The 20,874-nt window shown below is 35.8% G+C and overlaps 1 protein-coding gene across 2 annotated transcripts in view; it reads right to left on the bottom strand.

Moving 5' to 3' along the window:
* LOC102800754 (vesicular inhibitory amino acid transporter-like) overlaps positions 1-20,874 on the bottom strand; it is a 56,618-nt gene that overhangs the window by 12,667 nt on the left and 23,077 nt on the right. For both annotated transcript variants that reach the window (XM_006811480.2, XM_085494106.1), the window contains exon 3: positions 5,056-5,210. In XM_006811480.2, coding sequence (XP_006811543.2) covers positions 5,056-5,210 — 155 coding nt within the window. The remainder of the gene's footprint in view (positions 1-5,055; positions 5,211-20,874) is intronic.

The following is a 20,874-nucleotide window of genomic DNA, read 5'->3' as shown; positions in this document are numbered from 1 at the left end:
GACTTGCTCAACTATGCTTGTAAATGTTATGATAGTTGAACTCCCAGAGGGCGGTAAAGTTATGGAGGACACATAGCACAGCATCAATAACACACGCACGTTGAATATTAATGAGATGTCTTATACAGATATTGTAATTGTGAAGAATGGACAAACACTTCTTTAATGTTCCGACAAACAATTGTAACTGTTCAAATTACAGTTACTTGTGGTTTAGTTTATTCGTCAAAACGTAAATCAAACTAAATCTGGGATAACAAGTCACGGAGTGGCGGGGAATCATCCAAAATGAAGCTAAATGTTCAATAAATTATTGATTATGATGTTCGTATCATAAATCACATCTTTTCTAAGTATCTTAGATATAAATATGTATCCTGGCAACAATATCGAGTGGTTACAACATTGGTTAGGCAAAGCACGTTGTGGTACCTTGGGATGAGGGATTGTTTGTTAGATCTACACTCTATCTATCTCTGGTTAAACTACAGAGTACGATTTTCCTTATCTATCACTGTGTTTTTCCCGCCATGATCGAATTTATGAGCTTATGTAAGTCCCTTAATCCCCTCACACTACTTAACGCAGCGTGGCTTAAGACGGCGATTTTTTATCTCATCAAATCAACCGCGTGGAATATGCGAAACCGTCTAATTTGGCTCGTCGACGAAAAAAAGTCCGGAAACTGCTTGACGCATTTCCGTTTGTTTCCTTTTTCAACAGATGCGCAGGCTAGCCTCTTCAGTTCGAGGTGGGTCTGGGCTTTTACGCAACACGATTTGGACGATAGGGGTTCAATTTTCTTTAGGTTGATCCACGTGCCCCTGTCCATGCACGTGTCTCCATTAACTCTATAGCTGTCTGGTAAATGCCACGACTGATCTTCCGTGTTTTGATGTGGCTGGTTACAAGGAAACAAGTGAATTGTCCAATTCTTCAGGTTTTGCTGCACATTGTTCTGATTGTCGCTAACACGTGGGCGCGGGCTCAAAGACCAACTCGGTACAATTGTATCCTCCCACGTCTCCGCGATGTTGCAATTCATTGCAATATATCATCAGCGCATTGTGTCTACTCGATAATTACATTCAACCATCGGCGATAGATGTGAATACCCATTCATAATATTATATAAAGCGTACAATGAGTGTTGAGTTTGTATGAATGATGTATGGTAATGCATTACTTTATAAATGTATTTAGATCATTATGTCTGTGGTTTAGAATGCAACTTTTACCCTTCCTTGTCAATCATATACACTGCTATGGCATTCCATTAGTAAAAACCACAAGTAGTTTTCAGACAGTTAAATGTATAATATGAAACAGCGTCATTTATTTGTATAACGGCGCTGTTTTATATGATATATTCTCCGAGCTGTAGTTATTAATAGCTAGTTCGACAAAGAAGCCACTGATATTAGTTTACGTTATTATTAGTATTGGCTAACTCGCTAAAGTACTCACTGATATTATACAAATATTCGTCCCAACAGAGGTGGACATAAAGTTTTAGCGACCCAAAGAGCTTATTGTCAGCCGAGACGAAGACGAGGTTAACAGTGAGCCCTAAGGGTGACTAAAAATGTATGTCTAACGCGGCTGTGAACATTTGTATTATTATACCGAATATCTCTTAAAACATTGTGGCAGTCAATCTCCCAGGGAATCCTCGTAGAGCTGAACGCATGCATGCACACAAATTTTAATGTTGTGAGAGTTGAAATTTGACTTTTATTATGGACGCCTTTCTACGTTCATGGTTTTATAAACCTAATTTCCGCAGCTTCAGCCTGATGTCATAACGATTACCATTCTCTTTCAACAAATACACTATACATAATATTTAGATGTACTTTTAAAAAACTTAAAAAAAGTACGTAACAAACTCAAACACAGTGGCGCTGTTCCGCGGCAAAGACCACGACTCTCAAATTCTTTAGAGAGACGAGTTGCGGAAGCGTAGATCTCAGACCACTAGTGGTCTGGCGTAAATCGCGTGTCTCAAAGCAAATAGCCAAGCGCATTGGCAAAAGTTGCAGCAAGCGCGACAAACAATCACGCGTGGTCGCTAAAAGAAACAAGTTTTCTCTCCATTGAGATAGTCAAACAGTGAAAGCAAGCATGAAAACTAATTTATTCATGAATATTGCCCCGTATCGTGAGCGCTTGACAAGTTATTGGCATAAATTAGCGAGGAGGGACTCGGTTTGACGTTGAATACGTCAGGTAGACACATGAATCACATAAGAGTCTGAGTGGTTGTCATGGTCATGATGTATAACAATCCACAATATCGCAAATATGTGAAATGTGAACTTTTATTCTGGAAGTAAAATTACGTGTTATCAACGACATTACAATTCACTCAGCTTGAGACCAGATGAAGATTGAGTGACGTGTCATTCAATTACATAATTTACAGTATGTTTTAAAGTCTCTATTTAATGGATTGAAAATACAAATGCACGCATGCCATGTTGGTAAAACTGTCATCGCGTTTACACAATGAGTGGAAAGAGCAATTTTCGTATGATATAACGTACGCGATTTGATAGAAATTTCACCCCATCGTAGCGGAATCGGACAGTTCTAATCAACAGTTACTAGAGTGTCGATGACGCACTAGACCTAAATTAAACAATAAACCTTTTTTTTCTTCAAATATTGCGAACATATTGACAAAACGATATAGAAAAATTTCTATGAACCCGCAATTTCAGTCAACATAACATTCACGTGGCAGCCTATGGAGCTCACGTGGAGCATTAGTCAGTATATTAATAGTATTTCCATTGATATAATCAACTTTGTTGAAGAGATGGATATCATGTTAACTCAGAATCTCAATTTCAGTATACACATTGGTCGTATTGTTACCAAAGCATTCAAATTGCCAGGTCTCCTCAAATGTACACGTTCTCTTGTTGACGATGTTTTAAAGCCACTGTGCTTCTAATTTCTACTGTGTGTAGTAACCTGGTGAACTTCTCTCATGTTTGGTCATCGTCGAAGAAATATTCAATAGCCAAATATAAACGGATACAAACTAAATTTATCAAATATTTGTGCTACAAAGATCAAATATCTTTCCACTGTGATGGTTACAGTTTGTGCAAACCTTTGATGGAACTCTTACACTTGAACTTCGCAACCATGCTCTAGACCGACTATATTTTAGTTATATTTGTCGGGTTTCTATGGAGAAAATCTTTTTTGTGTTCCGGAACTCAGAAGGAACGTCTATTTAAAATCAGAAATTTCCAGTACTATTATGAGAAAATTATCCTTTTTTACCACATGTTTGGAGGCTTTTTAAGAGCACTGATAACGATTTCAGTAATTCAATTGATTTTCACTAGTAGTTTCTTTAATGGGGCTTTTTTCAGTAGGACTCACTCACGTATTGTCTGTACTATGGCGAATAAAATTCACTTAATCCATGGCAAGATTTACGACAAAGTACCAATGTCAGTAATTATAATAATTTGTTGAACATAAGCATTTATTTTTAAAGTTGCGTTCCCTGGAAACAATGCGATGTTTATAATTCCTAACTTACATCACGTTTTCTAAAATTTGGCGTGAAAGTACCATTGCACTTCATTGAAGAAATACTGTGAATATTTTAAGGTCACGTTTACCATATAAAAAGACTTGAGACGCAAATAATAATTACTTTCCCATTCATTTCCCATTCGCTTTTGTAGATGAACGTTCTGTTTCTGCAAATATTAGCTTTGTCTCTGGCGACTCCACATACAGCCCTAGAGATGCGCTCGATTCCCCAGTGTGTGTGGTCTAAATGGTCTTTATTGATGGGGGTCATCATCGGCATATCCGAAGCCACGGCAGGCATAGGAGATTCCCCGTGTTAGCAACCTATTTAACTGCCATCGCAACTGATATCATAATCTATATTATTAGCAAGTTTGACAGGTTGTATGCAGACGCTTAGCTATTTAAAAGCTAGGCAGGTTAAAACAATCGACAGATATCGCGTTTGGCAGTCCTGTTAAATTACTCTGATTACTCCAACACTGTTACGTCCACCGGTTAGTCGCTTTGAAAATTGCGTAATAATGCTCGTTGCATTTTGATATTTCCTCCACTGTGTGACGTCACAAGCATAGATAAAAAACAGGAGCTCTGTCGGCTGAGATAATGAGGCTTCTATCGTTGCGGAATACGGTGGAGGTATTTTACATTATTCTTGTATTATCGCGGATATTTGTAGATAAGAAGATATCCTGAACCCAGCTATAGTTGCGATGTAATATGGCTAGATTAGCCATTTTGTATTACGTATCATATCAGTGTGTATTTTTTTCTGATTTTCAGATTCTAAATACCCAATATGTTCCTTAGATTATAATAATCCATATACTTTATCTTTTATTTGAATTGAATAATTAAGAACATACGCTTTTTAATTCAATATTATCTATATTTTATTGTTAGTCTGTCTGGTTGTGCATATATCAGATTAATTAGTATAATACGGTAACATATTTTGAATAGTTATTAGAAAGATGGTAATTTCGGAATTAATTAAAGCACCACAGTTGTCGCGCCGCCTCGTGTTCGCGTGGCTCCAACACGTGTGAATTGTATTGTTTGTTTACGCGGAATCCAAACGCGCGCCGCATGACGGCTGTGGCGTTTTAAATGAGTATCTTACGACAAATGTTGTGCAATGGTCTACAATTTGCGTTTTTCACTAATTCGATTTGAAGTATAAAAAAAATCACCTTTAGGTTGACTAAAAACTTTTTTATTACCCGTTTTTAAAACATATAAACAAACCAAATGCCAAACAGTCGCTACTACTATTTATAAAACGAGTTATGTGTTATTATTCGTGTTGTGAATAATATCCAGCCTAAGGCGCTATACAACAGCGAACTTATTGCGAATCGATCATACGGTCTAAAGACGTTAAGTAGAACTACTACTTCATAGCTCACCTGTTGTTTTATGGGAGGTACATATTAGAGCGAACGGTGTACACAGGTGCCGATTTAACCGTTAATAATGTTCACTATATCTACTCACCTTACAAGTATAACATCCGAAGGCAGTTAACATAAGATGTGTTATTATAGCCGCGTACCCTCCTTCCTTAACGGCGTACGGTAAACTCAAAATACCGGCTCCTTGTATGCAGTTCGCCACATTCCATGCCGCTAGCCACGTGGAACTTGTACCAGCTAGAAAGAGATGAAAATAATTAGTGAATATTTTAATTAGGCTGATTACTTGATTATTTTATATTAAATACGCTCGTTCAAATTGCTCTGCTAATTGTGGGAGTACATGTTTATTGTGGCAATGGTTGTTCGGAATCTAAAATTTAGTTGTATGTATTGTAAACATACAGTTTTTTTTGTATTTTTCGCTCATTAACAAGTGGTTACAGAAATTTGTCATGTCATGATCAGATCATTTTTGTACGACGATTCTAGAAATAAGTATAATTGCACGTTTCTTGCAAACGATGGGATCTTGTTTAATTTGACTTTTTCACACGTTAACTCTTTTTCTGCCCGACCCACCAGGAATACTAACCGTAACTTGCTCAACTTGTGGTATACGCATTGTCGAATATTTGTTTTGTTCTCGGGTTTACGTGGGCATCTAATATAATGGAATTTTCTCTATTTTGTAAAACAATTTTTATTTCATAGGTTCGTGATTTTTGTTTTAGCATTTATGAAAATGGTGTTCACTGATTGATTTACAAATTAGACAAAATATTTTGAGTACTTTAATCATTTGTTTTATGTGTGAAAAGCTCTGCTTTTCAAATTTTCTTCTAAGTGGGGGAGTCGTCCACCTGCGCATGCGACAGACCATAGCGTGTTGTTGTTTACAAAGAAGCGTCCACCCTTGAGCCTTTGCGTTTTTAGCGCGCGTTGTTATCGTCAATTAGAACTCAATTCCCGCGCAGGTGACGACCCTCCGCTTCATTGCAGTTTTGACTTTGTTATCTACAAAGAATAATTGTATATGCGTTGTATATGTCGTATCCAACACAACGGCTCACAGCGACTATGACGCTTTTAATTATGTTAAGAGAATTAGTGTTATTGAATATAAATCATATTAAGTAGGTATAGTTATTATTCTCAATAATAATTTTGCCTCAATATAAAAACGTAGCGCGCAATGCATATCTCTCCGTGTAAATGTGGTACGTACCCTTAAAGAGGGCGTAAAAGCTGTAATTGTGTGTGGAGATTTGTGAGTTTGATACGATCTACAATATCAATGTTATGAATAAAACTTGAATGTTGGATATCTACAAATTTTATAATGGATTTACTAATACAAATATGACCACCAAATTCCCAATAATGTTAATGAAAATATCATCAAAAATGTAATGTAAATAAAATGGGAATTTGTGGCTACAGATTTATTACCGTTGTTTTGAACATAACTATCTTAATGCAGCGGAAACTATTGTTAGGCGAAGTTGTATCTTAAAGCGTGGGGGTCGTCACCTGCGCACGCGCGAGAATTGAGTCCCAAGCGATGATAACAACACACGCTAAGAAAGCAAAGGCTCATGGGTAGACGCATTATTGTAAATAATGACACGCTATGGCTACCTGACGCATGCGTAGGTGACGACTCCCCCGCTTTAACATGTGGGTCTCATGCCTTGGAAACACATAGTACATTACAAAAAATGGATTTTATTCATACTGAACATTGACTTCATTATATAATAACTGTTTGTCATGGATTATTTCAACAACTTTAGTGCCCGAAATGAGTTTTTTTCGAACAAGCCTGTTTGTTTGGTAACGCATCGTTGAAAGCCGCATCACCTGTCGCTCGATCTAAGTATTACTTGTATATTTCACAATCATGTGCACATGCGCTACACTGCGCATTAAATACTCATGAACAGACTTTCCACCACATAGAGCACATGATTTGATACATGCATGGTGTTACGTTCATAGATATGTAATAACAGAAAGGTAAAACAGAGCACAGTGTAAAATGCTTGGTCTCTCTGTGTCTGTCTGTTTGTCTGTCTGTCAGTCTGTACCATATTATACAAAATGTTCATTTTTATAGCTGCAGCAACCTTTGAGAATAAAGTGATGCCGTATGTACTGTGTAAACTATTTTGGGAGTTGTTTGCAGCATAAAGCTCCATGTGTGTAGCCAGATGGTGAATGTGCAGAGGTATTATCATGATCAGACAGGTTATAGAGTTTTATCATTATTTGCGTTAACAATTTTTTTTATATACTTTGCTTTTCAATGTTACCATCACTTTTCAATTAGGCGGAAGTTGAGTAATGGGTGTCTATCGCCGAATGGCGACTTGTGAAATGCAGTTTATAGATATGAGTGATTATTGCAGGTGAATTATGGGAACTCCTGCGTGATTTTGAAATTTAATATCAAAGCTCACATACGTGTAATCAAGCACGTATTCTAGTTGGTTTGATTAAAAATAAGGTATTCGAAATTATAGAAAAATTGCTTTATTGTTCATATTTTGATTAAATATATGATTGTCTACTTTTCGGTCTTCGTAGACGGAAAACAAAACAAAATCAGCCACAGAATTAGTATATGATACATTATTTGGTTGTGGCTAGTCTGTACACAATCTATTTACCAGAGATATTTTGAATTTATTCAGTACACGTTTTCGTACGCACACGCAATATAAAAAAAAAATTGAAAGTACAATAGACCTGTTATAAATTTCAAAATTCCATTGAATGAACTGTTCATAGCATAGCCTAGCGTCTAAATATTCCACAACCAGCTGAGAAATCTGTAACTGCGCGTATTGCGTTATAGACTTACAAGACATGTTGGAATACGTAAATACGACTATGTATACATTTTGAATTAAATTTATGGCAGTTTTCGATTTGCGTGACTAAATTTGAATAAAGAGAAGAAAACAACAACCGCTCGACCGCAATTCCAGGTGAAAATCTACATTAACTACTAGTGCATTAAATGCCCAGGCAAATAATGATTATTACTAAAAGAAGTAATCGTTTTCAATAAAATAATATTTTCAGTGAGTAAAATTGCTTATGCATGCTGAAGACATATTTTTTTATTGTCTCTGATACAATAGACTATTGCGTACAGACAATTTATAAATTCCCAGCGTGACGGTTCTGTCACACGACACTGGTAGCCAACTACGACATGTCTTGCTCCGTGGTCAATTTTAAAGGCAAATGTCTCAGCGGGGTGCATTCTGTATAAAATTAATGAATGACCATGATACCAGAACATTAATCAAAGACCTTAATTTAGAAGAGGGAATTGAACCATTGTGATACGTCCATGGAAGAGAATCGCTCTCCTTCTAAACGCTAAATATATTGAAAACTTCAATCATAATAATTTCTCGTCTGAATGAAATAAAGATTAAATTGGTGACCTATGACCCCTATCAGCGTTCGAGCGCAAAACGTCATTATTAAGTTGTAAATCGTGGTGGTGGGATATTGTAAAATTGAAATTACAAAATTCACAAAGGCGCAAAATGCGTAGCGAAAGTGCTCTGAAGACAGAAATATACTATTCTATTTAGCAATAAAACTAAGATGTTAACTGTATTACTATACTCATGCTGTGGTGCATATATGAAAACGTTTGAGTTGTTTTGTATTGAAAACCTAGACGATAGAAATTAATCATTCATTCATTCATTCTGTCGTTCGTATTTTTATTTATTTATTTATTTATTTATTTATTTATTTGTCTGGTATGAGGATCAGTTCTAGTCACCCCGCTGGGGATAGGGACCGCACACAGGGCCGACATGTTTACATCCCGTCCGTCTGGTCACCGTATCACCAACCCTGAATGCCATGAGACTGACAGGTGTGCAGTACGTACTCTTTTTCAACTGCTGTCATCAGGCTAAACTCTCGTTACCTGTCGTGTTCAAAAAAAATTACATGATAAATTTAGGTCAAGTTGTTCCAGGATACTCGGTGAAATGACTATGAAAACGCTTTAAATTGGATTTTTATTATTTCCAAAAAAAGGTAAGAATTTTCCTGTAATTGAGTTACTCTATTACCCTGGGATAGTCATGTACACTTCCGGCTCTTAGTGTCACGTAATTTCCGTTCGAAGTGGCTGCCGGTAGCTAAACATCGAGTCTTTTCATTCAATATGGGGCACGATACGTCAGAAGCATTTTCACATCCGCAACTAGACGCGTAGTTTGTTGTGGTCGTTGACAAGGCATAGGAATGGAAGATAACAGAACGTTCACCCACGTACCACTATACTACTGAATTATCGTGACGGAATCGAGATGTCGATTATTGTATTTTGTTTGTTTGTTTGTTTGTTTTGCTTAGGGTTTTCAGATAAGAAAGACATATATAACATAAATGAATTCATAATTTTACAACGCGCAGTAAAATGCGACACATATTTAGATATAATCGATCAGTCGCGGAATTGTTGAAGATTGATTGACGTAACATAGCAATAAGAAGATTGAATTTCTTCGCTTCTTGGAAAAACAAAATGTTGTTACAAATATATTCATGTTGATGTTGTCAAGGTGATCACAGATGTAATATTCAATATTTTGATGTGAGAAGTGTAAGAGGCTGCAAATTTGGTTCTACAATATAACATTGGGTAAATGTGAACAATATGCAAATTTCAATATTACTGCACGCCGCATTTCGATACATTTACATAATAAACATGTTATGAGCTCGTAATTAAGTGACAAATCATCATTAACTCTGCTGATTAGTAATGCGAAATACCTGTTCCATAAAAATGAATTAACTGTGGTTCAAAAAACTAAATGTGGTTCATTATTGAGGTAATTTAAAATAGAACCAATATGACTGTATGAATAATACATTGGCGTTCCATTTAAAGTTTTTTTTATTTGTTTCGGGCATAATATCTCAAATGAATACAATTAAATAAGTATATCGCGATAAACTGTATTTTATATAATTCAATTTCTTTTTTAAATCGTTATAAATAAGCATCGGGTTATGAGGGCATATACGCGATTACCACTTCCACATTTTAGATCAAACTGACAATAATTCACCAATTATTAGAAGCTTAGCCGCATTGTAAAAACATATATTAGGTAAATTAAACAAGACTGCATCACTCCATTGGGAGATCGTAATAGTTTGACAAACCCTTTTTCGCTGTCACGACACGAATCCCAATCAGTTGGACGGTGTTGCGCTAATGTAGCATGATAGTGGATGGGCTGCGCAGATACGTGAGTTACCTCAAACGTTTTCACTTTGAAAAATAAATAGATTTAATGAGCGTCCAGTGAAGTGCGTTACTTAGTCACTGAATTTGAAAGTGTGGATATTTTTTGTCATATATTATATATTATTTACTTTGCTTTAAATGGAATCTAAATTTAGTAATGTTAGATTGAATTGCCTTCCAATGTACTGTTTGCATGGAATACAGTTCAAGACGCCATGCTGGTTTTGCGTGACGGGTAATTTAAATATCAGTTGAAGTTAATGTACAATTCGCATAATGGTTGCATTCATCACGCGGAACTCGGGTACTCTAATGCAAAACATGCACTTATCACCTTCTCGCCAACAGAACCTTGTTTCGTGATTAACCTGATTTTCTTTGTTGATTTTTGAAACGGATGGATTGTCGGTGTACACGGGGATATTTTTTCGTCGACGTACCACAATTGTTAAATTGATGAATTCGATTACTGCTCTGGTGTCATGGTCAATATTTAATTGTGTGCACTATGAGACTTGCTGGAGATATTAACATTCACTGTTGTATACATAACTGTACTACTTTCCTCAGCAGTTCTTCATTCAACGATGTCATCTTGGTAAACTTGCAATTTTAGCGAATTTACAACACCTTAAGTGATAATAATAGTCGTTTGTCGCACTGAAATAGCTAAAATACAAGATAGCGAAATTTACTAAAATAACATGCCAGTTGTATAGATATATTTTACAGTACCCCCTCCTTCGAATGAATCATCAACGGATGCAAGACACATATATATATATATAAGATCATTTGCATATTACTGCGCATGCCGTCAAACTTGTGTGTCCAAATAAAGCACACATCTAATAATAACAGGCTTGTTAGCACATATCTAACCTTCAGATGTCCCACGAGTCAAATCATTCAGTACATGTCCTTGAAAAGACAGCTAGTTTACTTATTTCTCAGTAGAAGAAGATTTATGATATTTAAAATTCCAATTAACCCACATACAATGCAATGAATAAACGGTTAATGTCCATCCGAAGCATTAACGATAGTGATCATGCATTCCCTTACCAAAAGCTAGATCTCATAAGGACACTTCGTTGCAGGGGTTAACAGTTCCAGTTTTGTTGAGAAAACATCGGGACGTTTAACTCATATGATGATCTAACTTTAAACATTTTTAATATGGTTAGCATTTTAGGTAATTTGGATCTATGTGTATAGCTCAGATTTTTTTTAAATTGTTACATAGTCGTCCATGGACGTTCAATTATTGTCATAATTAAGATATTTTTATGAATATACTAATACTCTAATCATTTTTGTACATCTGCGATTATGATATTATATTTTTTAATTATTTTTTTTTTTTATTTCATTGAATTGTGCTTATGTTTATATAAACTCTGTACCAAGCCTTCCCTGCGTTAAAATATATGAAATATTATTTTCGAAAACTACTTCTGAAATCAGTGGGGGTGCATGCACTAACATTAAATAAAAACTTATCTATGGCATTTTAAATCTGTGTAATATTGATCAACGCTGATATCAGCGACGTGAATTCGAATTGATCTTGAGGGGGGGGGACAACGTTGCGCACATCTAAGATAGTTAATATGTTTTGGGAAACTACAATAATAATATAGCTATTAAATCAAGTGAAAATATCGATTTATTTTCGGAGACAGGAAATGACTATAATTCCACTGTAAGTATAATTAGGGGAATCAAAAGAAGTGGCTTAATAGCGGCAATTCCACTTCACTCAAGCAAAAAATGCTTTCCAACATCAATTATTTTTGAACGACAATTTTCGCATCTTTTGTGTTATTATTAACATTGGTCATTTCAGCCTTGACACTATATTACAGTTGGGATTAGAAAAAACACAAAAGTCGCAATTGATTTCTTTATGACTGGGGTTAATAATGGGCTAAGAATGGGATCTACGCGTATCAATATACAGTGACAAGAAATGAACATCAGTAAGCACAAAATGGGGTTATTGTTAATGAGTATGTATATGTATGGGTGTTAACGTATTTTGTGGATTATCTGACTAATCCTAATAATTGGAACAGGGGCTCTAGGAAGGGAGCTAATATATATGGTAATTGGAAATGGCAAGAACATATGTCTTCTGTATGAATTTTTATCCGATGTTAAATCGTTGAGAAGGCATTCAGTCGCTGTATCGTTACTATGGTTACATTTGCAATTCAAGTGATCACGGTAATCTCAATATTGCATTCTATTTCACAACAAAACAAAAATATTAAATATGTGTAAATGTAACGATTTATATTGAGTCGATCTGATTGAAGTTGTTCGCTTCGTCTTATGAGGCTCATGGCGATTTCAAATATGTGGTCACCACGCTATATATCCAGTGAAAATATGTATGATTCGTGGAACGGACCTTATTGGCACCGGCACAGCGATATACGCTAGGACTGTTCAAGGTATTTACAAATAGGTCAAGATAAGGTCTGTCCAATTAGACCGGGGTAAGGTCTGCCCAATTAGACCGGGGTAAGGTCTGTCCAATTAGGCCGGGGAAAAGTCTGCCCATTTAGACCGGGGTAAGGTATGTCCAATTAGGCCGGGGTAAGGTCTGCCCAATTAGGCCGGGATAAGGTCTGCCAAATTAGCCCGGGGTAAGGTCTGTCCAATTAGAGCTGGGTAAGGCCTGCCCAATTAGGCCGGGGTAAGCTCTGCCGTTCTGTTTTAGTTGTGAGAACATATATAATGTACTACAACATATTAATAATGCTCAGTATAAACGCTAAACACAGTTGTATTTAGTCTACATGTAATGCAAAGGATAACAGTGTCGAAAAGTCAAAAGTGTTGCCAGTTAATACAGATCACATAGCGAGAAGTTTACTCTTTACACATCGGTGACATTATTGTCTATTATACTCACTCTGTTATTTGGCAGACATTATCGGTTAGAGGAACATCCCTGGAGTAATTATAGTAGGTGATCGCAGTGATTGAATAAATAGAATATCATCAAATTATACTTTAAATCTATTATGCTCCTTGATGGAGGAGTTTTTCTCCATGCAAACGGGTTCGAATTCAACATATAATCACGCTACGTTGTTTGTAGGCGTATGCAAGGCATTATACCTGGCACTGATAATGTGTGTATATTGCAGAGGTACTTCGATCGATTCCTCACGTTTAGTGTATTATGTCGGTCACACATTATGTCCATAGCCATGGTGCGTCAGAAGTGATTGGTGTGAATTACCAAGTAATATCCACCCACCCGTCAGTATTACACCATTGTAGATATTGTATTTGTGACATTTTAATGACGTTGTGACAATTCGCTCATTTGGAGGCAAATATATAAGTGTAAATCGCGATCAATTGACAATTTAATAACAAATAACGCACATACAACAGTATTTCCCTCTAATTTATTTTATTTTCATTGAGAAATGAACCACATGTCAGAAAATAAATAGGTATATATGCTGGTACATTTTCCGAATCTACCAGTCTTGTTATGTTTGAACTATTATTTAAAAAAAAAAACATTTACACTTGTGAAATTGTTGAAATATAATAAAGCCACATGTCAGAAAATATAGGCATATGTGCTGGTACTGTTTCCGAATCTACCAGCAAGTCTTTGTTATGTTAAAAAAACATTTACACTTGTGAAATTGTTGAATTGTTGACACAATGTCTGCTGTACAAAAGACACGTATATGTAACGATCTAGGAGTTTACGATCATGTGATTCATCGTGTTGAGTATATTTCAATACTTACTACAATCCTGCTACAATCAGTAAACCAACGCGTGACAAGTTACTGGACGATTTACACCACAGTTACGCTAATTTCATTTTCATTTAATCGTTATATATTAATTTAGAAGTTAATGATATCGTGATTAGTTCAAGTTCATATAACCCCTGCCATTATGGGATATTTAATATTCTGGACCAAATTGTAATAATGTGACATGCCAATCATTGTGATACATTTACCTACGATTACACAGGCATGTTGTAAAACTACATTTAAATTACCGATGCATTATGCCTGGATTGGTTTATCAAATCGGAGAACCCCATTTAAAATTAAATGAAAATCAAATTGTGCTTCCAAATCGAAGACGCCCGAGCGAACCATTAGCGCCTTCTAACAAATGAATAAAATTACATGGTCAATTTTACGAAGTTAGTAGTGTCCACCTCGTTGTCATAATGTAGGAATGACGTTAGTACATTATTATTAAGGTGAAAAGAAGACTTTATATTATATATATATAATCAAAATGGTTGTAAGGTTAATCAAAGTACATGACAAAGCCACCAAACCATGAAGTTAAAGCAAGTTCGCTGACTCAGAGAGGGATTTTATTTTTAATACTGGCTGATTTCCAGATGTTTATCGAGCGCAATCGAACTATTCTGAAATAGTGTACAGCTTCGGATGAACGCATAGAAACATTATTATAACAAGAGCCTGCAAAAGAAATGTGTGCCAAACAAGGAATTATCTATATCATGTGAAAATAAAATCGCATAATAATACGGAATGTTTAAATTCCTAATGGATGTCCGCTCCCTGGGGAATAAAAAGCTAAACATCACAATGTTAGAAAAATAATGGGATATACATTATGCATAGATTGTTGTTTATGATAACGCCTCATTCTACAAGTTAACCTAAGTTTAAACACAGTTTTAAAAAGATTTTTGTTATAAAGGCACAAACACATCATATTTCTATCACCGTTTTACGCCAATATTTACATTCCAATACCATACGATTTTACTTTTTTGGATAAATTATTTAATTTCTTTTTTTCTTACAGTAGGCGTCTTCGGCGCGTATATACTTAATTAATTAAAAGCAACCAACTATACAATTGTGAATTATATTTGAAATGTACATCTGCTAGAATACTTTCAGAAGGATGGATAACGTCGTATGTTTCATATATAACGAATATTTGTCACGAATGATTGCTCTTTACTCCCTACATAGTGGCTTGATCTCGTCGTATCTTCTGTCTGGTTGGCGATTGTCATATATAGTTGGACCTGCCATATACTGCTCCTGAATTACTGAAATATGTCAGTTCGGATTACAATATGAGATAACAGTAGTGAATGAATGAATGAAAAATACTTACAATCAAAATATTTATTGTACAAGTTATGTTTCAGTTAATTATTGTTTATCAACCTAAACGCAATCATATCCGTCCAAATACTTCAGTAGTTTCTGTGCATACACTTTTGTCGTCTTATTTGCTATCATCTAATTACCATTTTAATCGGATTGGTTGTTCGGCGTATCACGTGTGTAAATACAATGCCCATAATTCAACGGTCTTCAATTCAGACTACGATGACTTCCACGCGGCAGGTGGGGTCGGACGTATCAGTGACTGTAGAATCGGCTTTATCAGCCTCAGCTGGCAACATAAATTGGATGTAACACATCGTTCTTATAGATCAGTCAGAGATAACCAACTTATGAATACAAATTGTAATCATTAGCAATAGAATGGAAAGATAAAAGTGTCAAGTCCGAGAAAGAGAACTCCCGAGGGTGGTGAGTGATTATGAAAAATAGACACCCATTACGGAAAAAAACGATGTTCGTTTGTTATATATCAATTTAAGAGTGTATAACCTATTTTGTGAACTCCCCACAGAACTTAGTCACAGATCAATTTTATACTCACCTGAAATATACATTACTCATCTCAGAATATAATATACATTTTTAATTTGATTCTACCAGATAATGTATATTTCAGACATTGTCACAAAACAGGGAAACTCGAGACGTCGTTGGAGATTAGGATGTACGTTTTAATATCAGGCAATTATTCGTGTTTTTGTGGCCAACATAATATTGTTAAATAAACAAATAAAATTAGATTTATGTACATGTTACAAAAATAAAACTCTACTAATGTATGTCCATTTCTGTATTACCTATTAAATGTTGCTACGCTAGAATAGACAGATAACGATCACTAAAATATCTAACATCTCAAACCTCCCTCTTCATTTCAATCATGAGTACAGTATTATCAATAACACGTGACCACTAGGATCCCACGGGATTTGAGTTGAACAATCGTAAATCCGACCTGGTACTCAATTTCACGTGGTACTCATTATTCGCTAGTTTCCAATAATTTAGATTGGAAAGGGAGAAGCATACGAAATCGGTCGAAGGTCGAGGTACAAGGTATGGGGAGCGTGTAACCACAGTTATAAAATTATACGGTTACGGTTACACCAAGTAACCGTACTATAGATCAGCCGGACGTCTGCGCACGTGCATAAATTGTTCAATTCTATAATAATGGCATTTTTCATTTTCCTTCCACCTTATTTTATCAGTGTTACTGGTCTTGTAAGTACGAATTATAATGCTGTTTTGTCATTAGGTATATCGCCCCTCAATGTTCACTGTATGATTAAATGTGTTGTACGTTGACACACAGACTGTAATCTCCTTGCCTCGGCTGCGCCTCGGGTAACTGCACAAGAGTTGGTAATATTACGAAGCATGCTATACACGGCCACATCGTTTTAATATTATTCCCAATCGAGGAAAAGCAAGCAGTCTGAGCTGAAATCTGGCGTGTCATTGGAATGATGATGTCTAAGAATTTACGACGACGTCAATTAGGTATAAAGTATAAGAAGAATGTCAAAAGCAAATTAGCATACTCAACAAACAATTTGGCTATCGATTTTCACATAAACTAAATCAACATTATCCAGTCAAGTCATTTAGTGAATTTGTGCGACGATATAAACGACAGGGCAATGTTTTATGGGAGTGACGAGTGAAAATAATGGATTTTTTTTTCATTACTCGGTCGACAGTATGACGCTCTGCAGGCGGACAGACTCGGACAAGAGGCCTGTCAAGAGATGGAGAGGACACTCGATAATGCGTCAAACAATTACAAAAGGTGTACCGAGTATCACTTCTTCTCGTGTGTTTGTTATTCTGCGTTAATAGGCCGGAGACGATTGTAGCGATGATACATCTCCAAGGGTTCCATAATCGAACATTGGATCGTATCCGCTAACCTTTCAAGATCTCAGTTGGGCCATTTCACCAGGAAGCGGCGTCCTGCAATGTTATTGATGCTGTTTGATTATTAGATAGTTTCAAGTCAAGATCGTTTCAGTAGATTCATGTGGTTATTTGCGGCGAATATGTGTTTTATTTTGTCATTTTACAGCTTTGTACACAAGCACCGAAGGGAAAGACGTTACTTTAACTCTGCTGGTGTGCAATTTTTATCAGTCCTCGATGAATCATTTTGCGATCATGGTGATATATTTTCGACCGAGCCATATCTATGTGACACCGCCATGATTAGGGAAGAGCCATTAATTCGGCGGGGGGGGGGGCTAAACAATATTCTGTACGCACCAAGCCACGTACCTTCAAGCATTAAGCATACCTTAATTCAAAAGTACATAGCATATTAGTATATACGTTTTGTTTCCGCCCGGCCTGTGTCCGTGATTTTACCTACGATGAAAAACTTACGAGAAAATCAGATTACTGCAAATAAAATAGATGTCGGTCTGACATCATATACATTTGTGAATGGCCCAGGGAGCGCGACAAAATAGGCTTATTCCCGAATAAATAATGTTGTGAATCTATTGTTGTGAGAGAAAAACAAAACACCGCGCTATTGTTGAAATTTTCTTTCACGTAGATTTAGCAGGAAAAACGTATTTTGATAATCTCTGTAGATACCGTGAACACATTTAAAGTAATAACTAATGTTGACTTGGATTATAGTGTTGCTGTATTCACATGTCAGATTGCACCATCTTGTCTTTCCACTTGGATGGTTTCTCGCGACGCGCTCATCCCTCGCTTTGCGTTCCAACACAGACAAGGTATAACCATATAATTAACAAAAACCAAAAAAAAATATGGCATATGCCTGGAAGGAGGCCTTGACGTCTCAACCACCATAGTCCGGGTGCACGACACCATGAAATTAAACATAGAAGGCTGATGCAACGTTATTAGCAAATCAATGAATACGAAACGTACGGAGGATTGCACGTGTCAATCATTAATACTTTCGACGTATTCAGTACGTTTCCGTAATGGCGGCGAGATGATACCATAAAATCAGATTTTTTTTTTTCGATTAATAATTCTCGTAGTTGCCGTGATTTTGATGCACTTTCCTAGCGACGTCAATAACATGGCTGACAGTAGTGAATTTAAGTGATATGCTTTCAATACTGGCACAAATAGATACAATGTGAATCAATTCTGAATGAGACTTAGAGGCTCCCATAATAGGCAAAATCAGTCAATATTGAACAAAGCAAAACGTTTTTAAATCCCTCTCCCTGGCGTTGCTGTTCTCTACGGGCAATGCATTGTGGTCCGGATCGTGATTGATATAGCACTAGGAACATCGTTTTTTTATGCACTTAAGACGCAAGATGTTGGTTGCTCTTATATCACAGTACAGCGACTACGTTTGACACATATTAGGTAGATATTACCATACGCACGGAGATTATTATTTTTACTATGTCTGTCCCGAAATGAAAACGTATTATATAGCAGCTCACATATTTGACAAGTTTTGTTGTTGTTAACATTGTCAGTTTTTACATAATTGCATTCTGGTCACATAGATGGGAGACTAGTGTCACTGGTGGTTTCGAAATAATTGTTTTCAAGTCGATTGAAATAATTAATAAATGTGTATGTGTTTGAGACGACGTGACTGTTAAGTCACTGAGTTAAGATAAAAGTGTTGTTTTTGTGTGTGTTTTTTGCAATAAGCGGATATTGACTAGCATTGAACAAATACGTTTACAAACTAAAATGGCCGCCAGTTGGCCATACTGACTTGTATCGCTTGAGGTTGTCATCCAACTTTGATGACATCGATTTAATCATTTTCGGAAAAGCGCGGTAGCGGACACGTTCATATTTGAGAAAATTCAATCTCATAAATGGCCGACAGTCAGTCATTTTATATTGTATCACAGCGCAAACGATATAATTAATATATATGGGTCACGGAAAAAAATGCTGTTTGTGTGAACTCGTATTAGGCAGTTTTGGAATGCATATAAACCGTGAAAAGTCGTTGAAAACAATTCGATACGACTGTGATGTTGTCCAATCGCCATATATTTAGTACTTCTCATCCTAATTGATACTCCCTAAGTGTCGTGTCATTCCTTATGGACTCCCCGAAATAGTTGTTTTAGGAATGGAAATTCAATATGACTTTAGCATTATGTATCATGATTGCTCGAATATCGGATAACTATTGACGTATCAATCGCATTACATGTACTTTCACGTCTCATTCAAACTCGTGTTATTTAAAAATATTATGAAAAAGTGTTATTGAGAAATTAAATTTATGTTGTGATAGTACGTTTGAAAGAAACTTCGAATCAGGTTTACGGTTGTCCCTCTTTCATAAACAAATCGTTTTGTTCACTTTCTTCACACTTTCGTCTTAATGATATAGATCACTGACACCCAAACTACACGGATATGCTGTATTTATGTTGACCAAAAATCAGATATTAATTTTCATTTTTCATTCAAGAAATAGTTTTGATTTAGTCCTGATAAACAAGTGATGTTTCAACATCTGTTCCTTTATATAAGCTCGTGGTTTGGGTAAGTTTATATTGTCGCTTTATTGCAATAATCAATCAAATCTGACTAATTGCCATAAATTGCACTTTGTTTAGTTTAAGAGATCAAAAATATGTTTACTTTGTTCTAGCGAAAACACGAAGTAGGAACAAATTGATATTGTCAAAACAATTGAAGACAGGATGTTAGCGCAGTGGTCGTCGCGCAGCGCGTGTCGAATTTCACGTAAATAACAATGTATTTTAAACGCGTTGTATACATCGCTATGAGTTCCATTTCAATCAGAACGCGGCGCGATGACTACCGCCCTTCAAAATAATTCTATCGTGTGAGTACTAAAACATTTTTATTCATTTGCATAATCATCATGACTATGTTTACATTTTGTAAAAGCTAGTACAGATATATATTCACCACACATTAAAACACTAACTGTATATTCACCAATTTCCACGGAATCGCATTATAGATATATTGAAATTAACACAACAAAATACTATACATTAATAATAAATGAATAATTCATAAGTTCCTATAAAAGGCCAAATGCATACCATTGAACATTCTTGATAATGGAACAGGATACTGTATTCAAGTCATGTCAACGTACAAAAGAATTGAAATGAATTTATTTGTAACTAGCAAGTCTCCCCAAAACGGTAGTATTACGTATCTCAAGGACTATGTATCGCCAAGTTCTTAGAAAAAGGGATGTATAAAAAAGGATTTGTTATGAGATTACAAAATATCACACGATGAACAATTAATAATATTAACGCATAAAGTGTCCAATTTTCATAAACGTACAATCACATGATTAAAATATACTTTTTGTCAATTGCCGATTTTCCTTTGTAACAGTTATCACAACAAAACATGAGCCTTAACGGGACTTCCGTTTGAATCTGTACATCAAAACACGTTTTTCATT

The sequence above is a fragment of the Saccoglossus kowalevskii genome, chromosome 19 (genome assembly GCF_978046115.1).
Source record: "Saccoglossus kowalevskii chromosome 19, keSacKowa6.1, whole genome shotgun sequence".
NCBI classification, from domain to species: domain Eukaryota; kingdom Metazoa; phylum Hemichordata; class Enteropneusta; family Harrimaniidae; genus Saccoglossus; species Saccoglossus kowalevskii.
The sequence above is the reverse complement of the archived record's forward strand: the minus strand, read 5'-3'. Positions and strand labels throughout refer to the sequence as shown.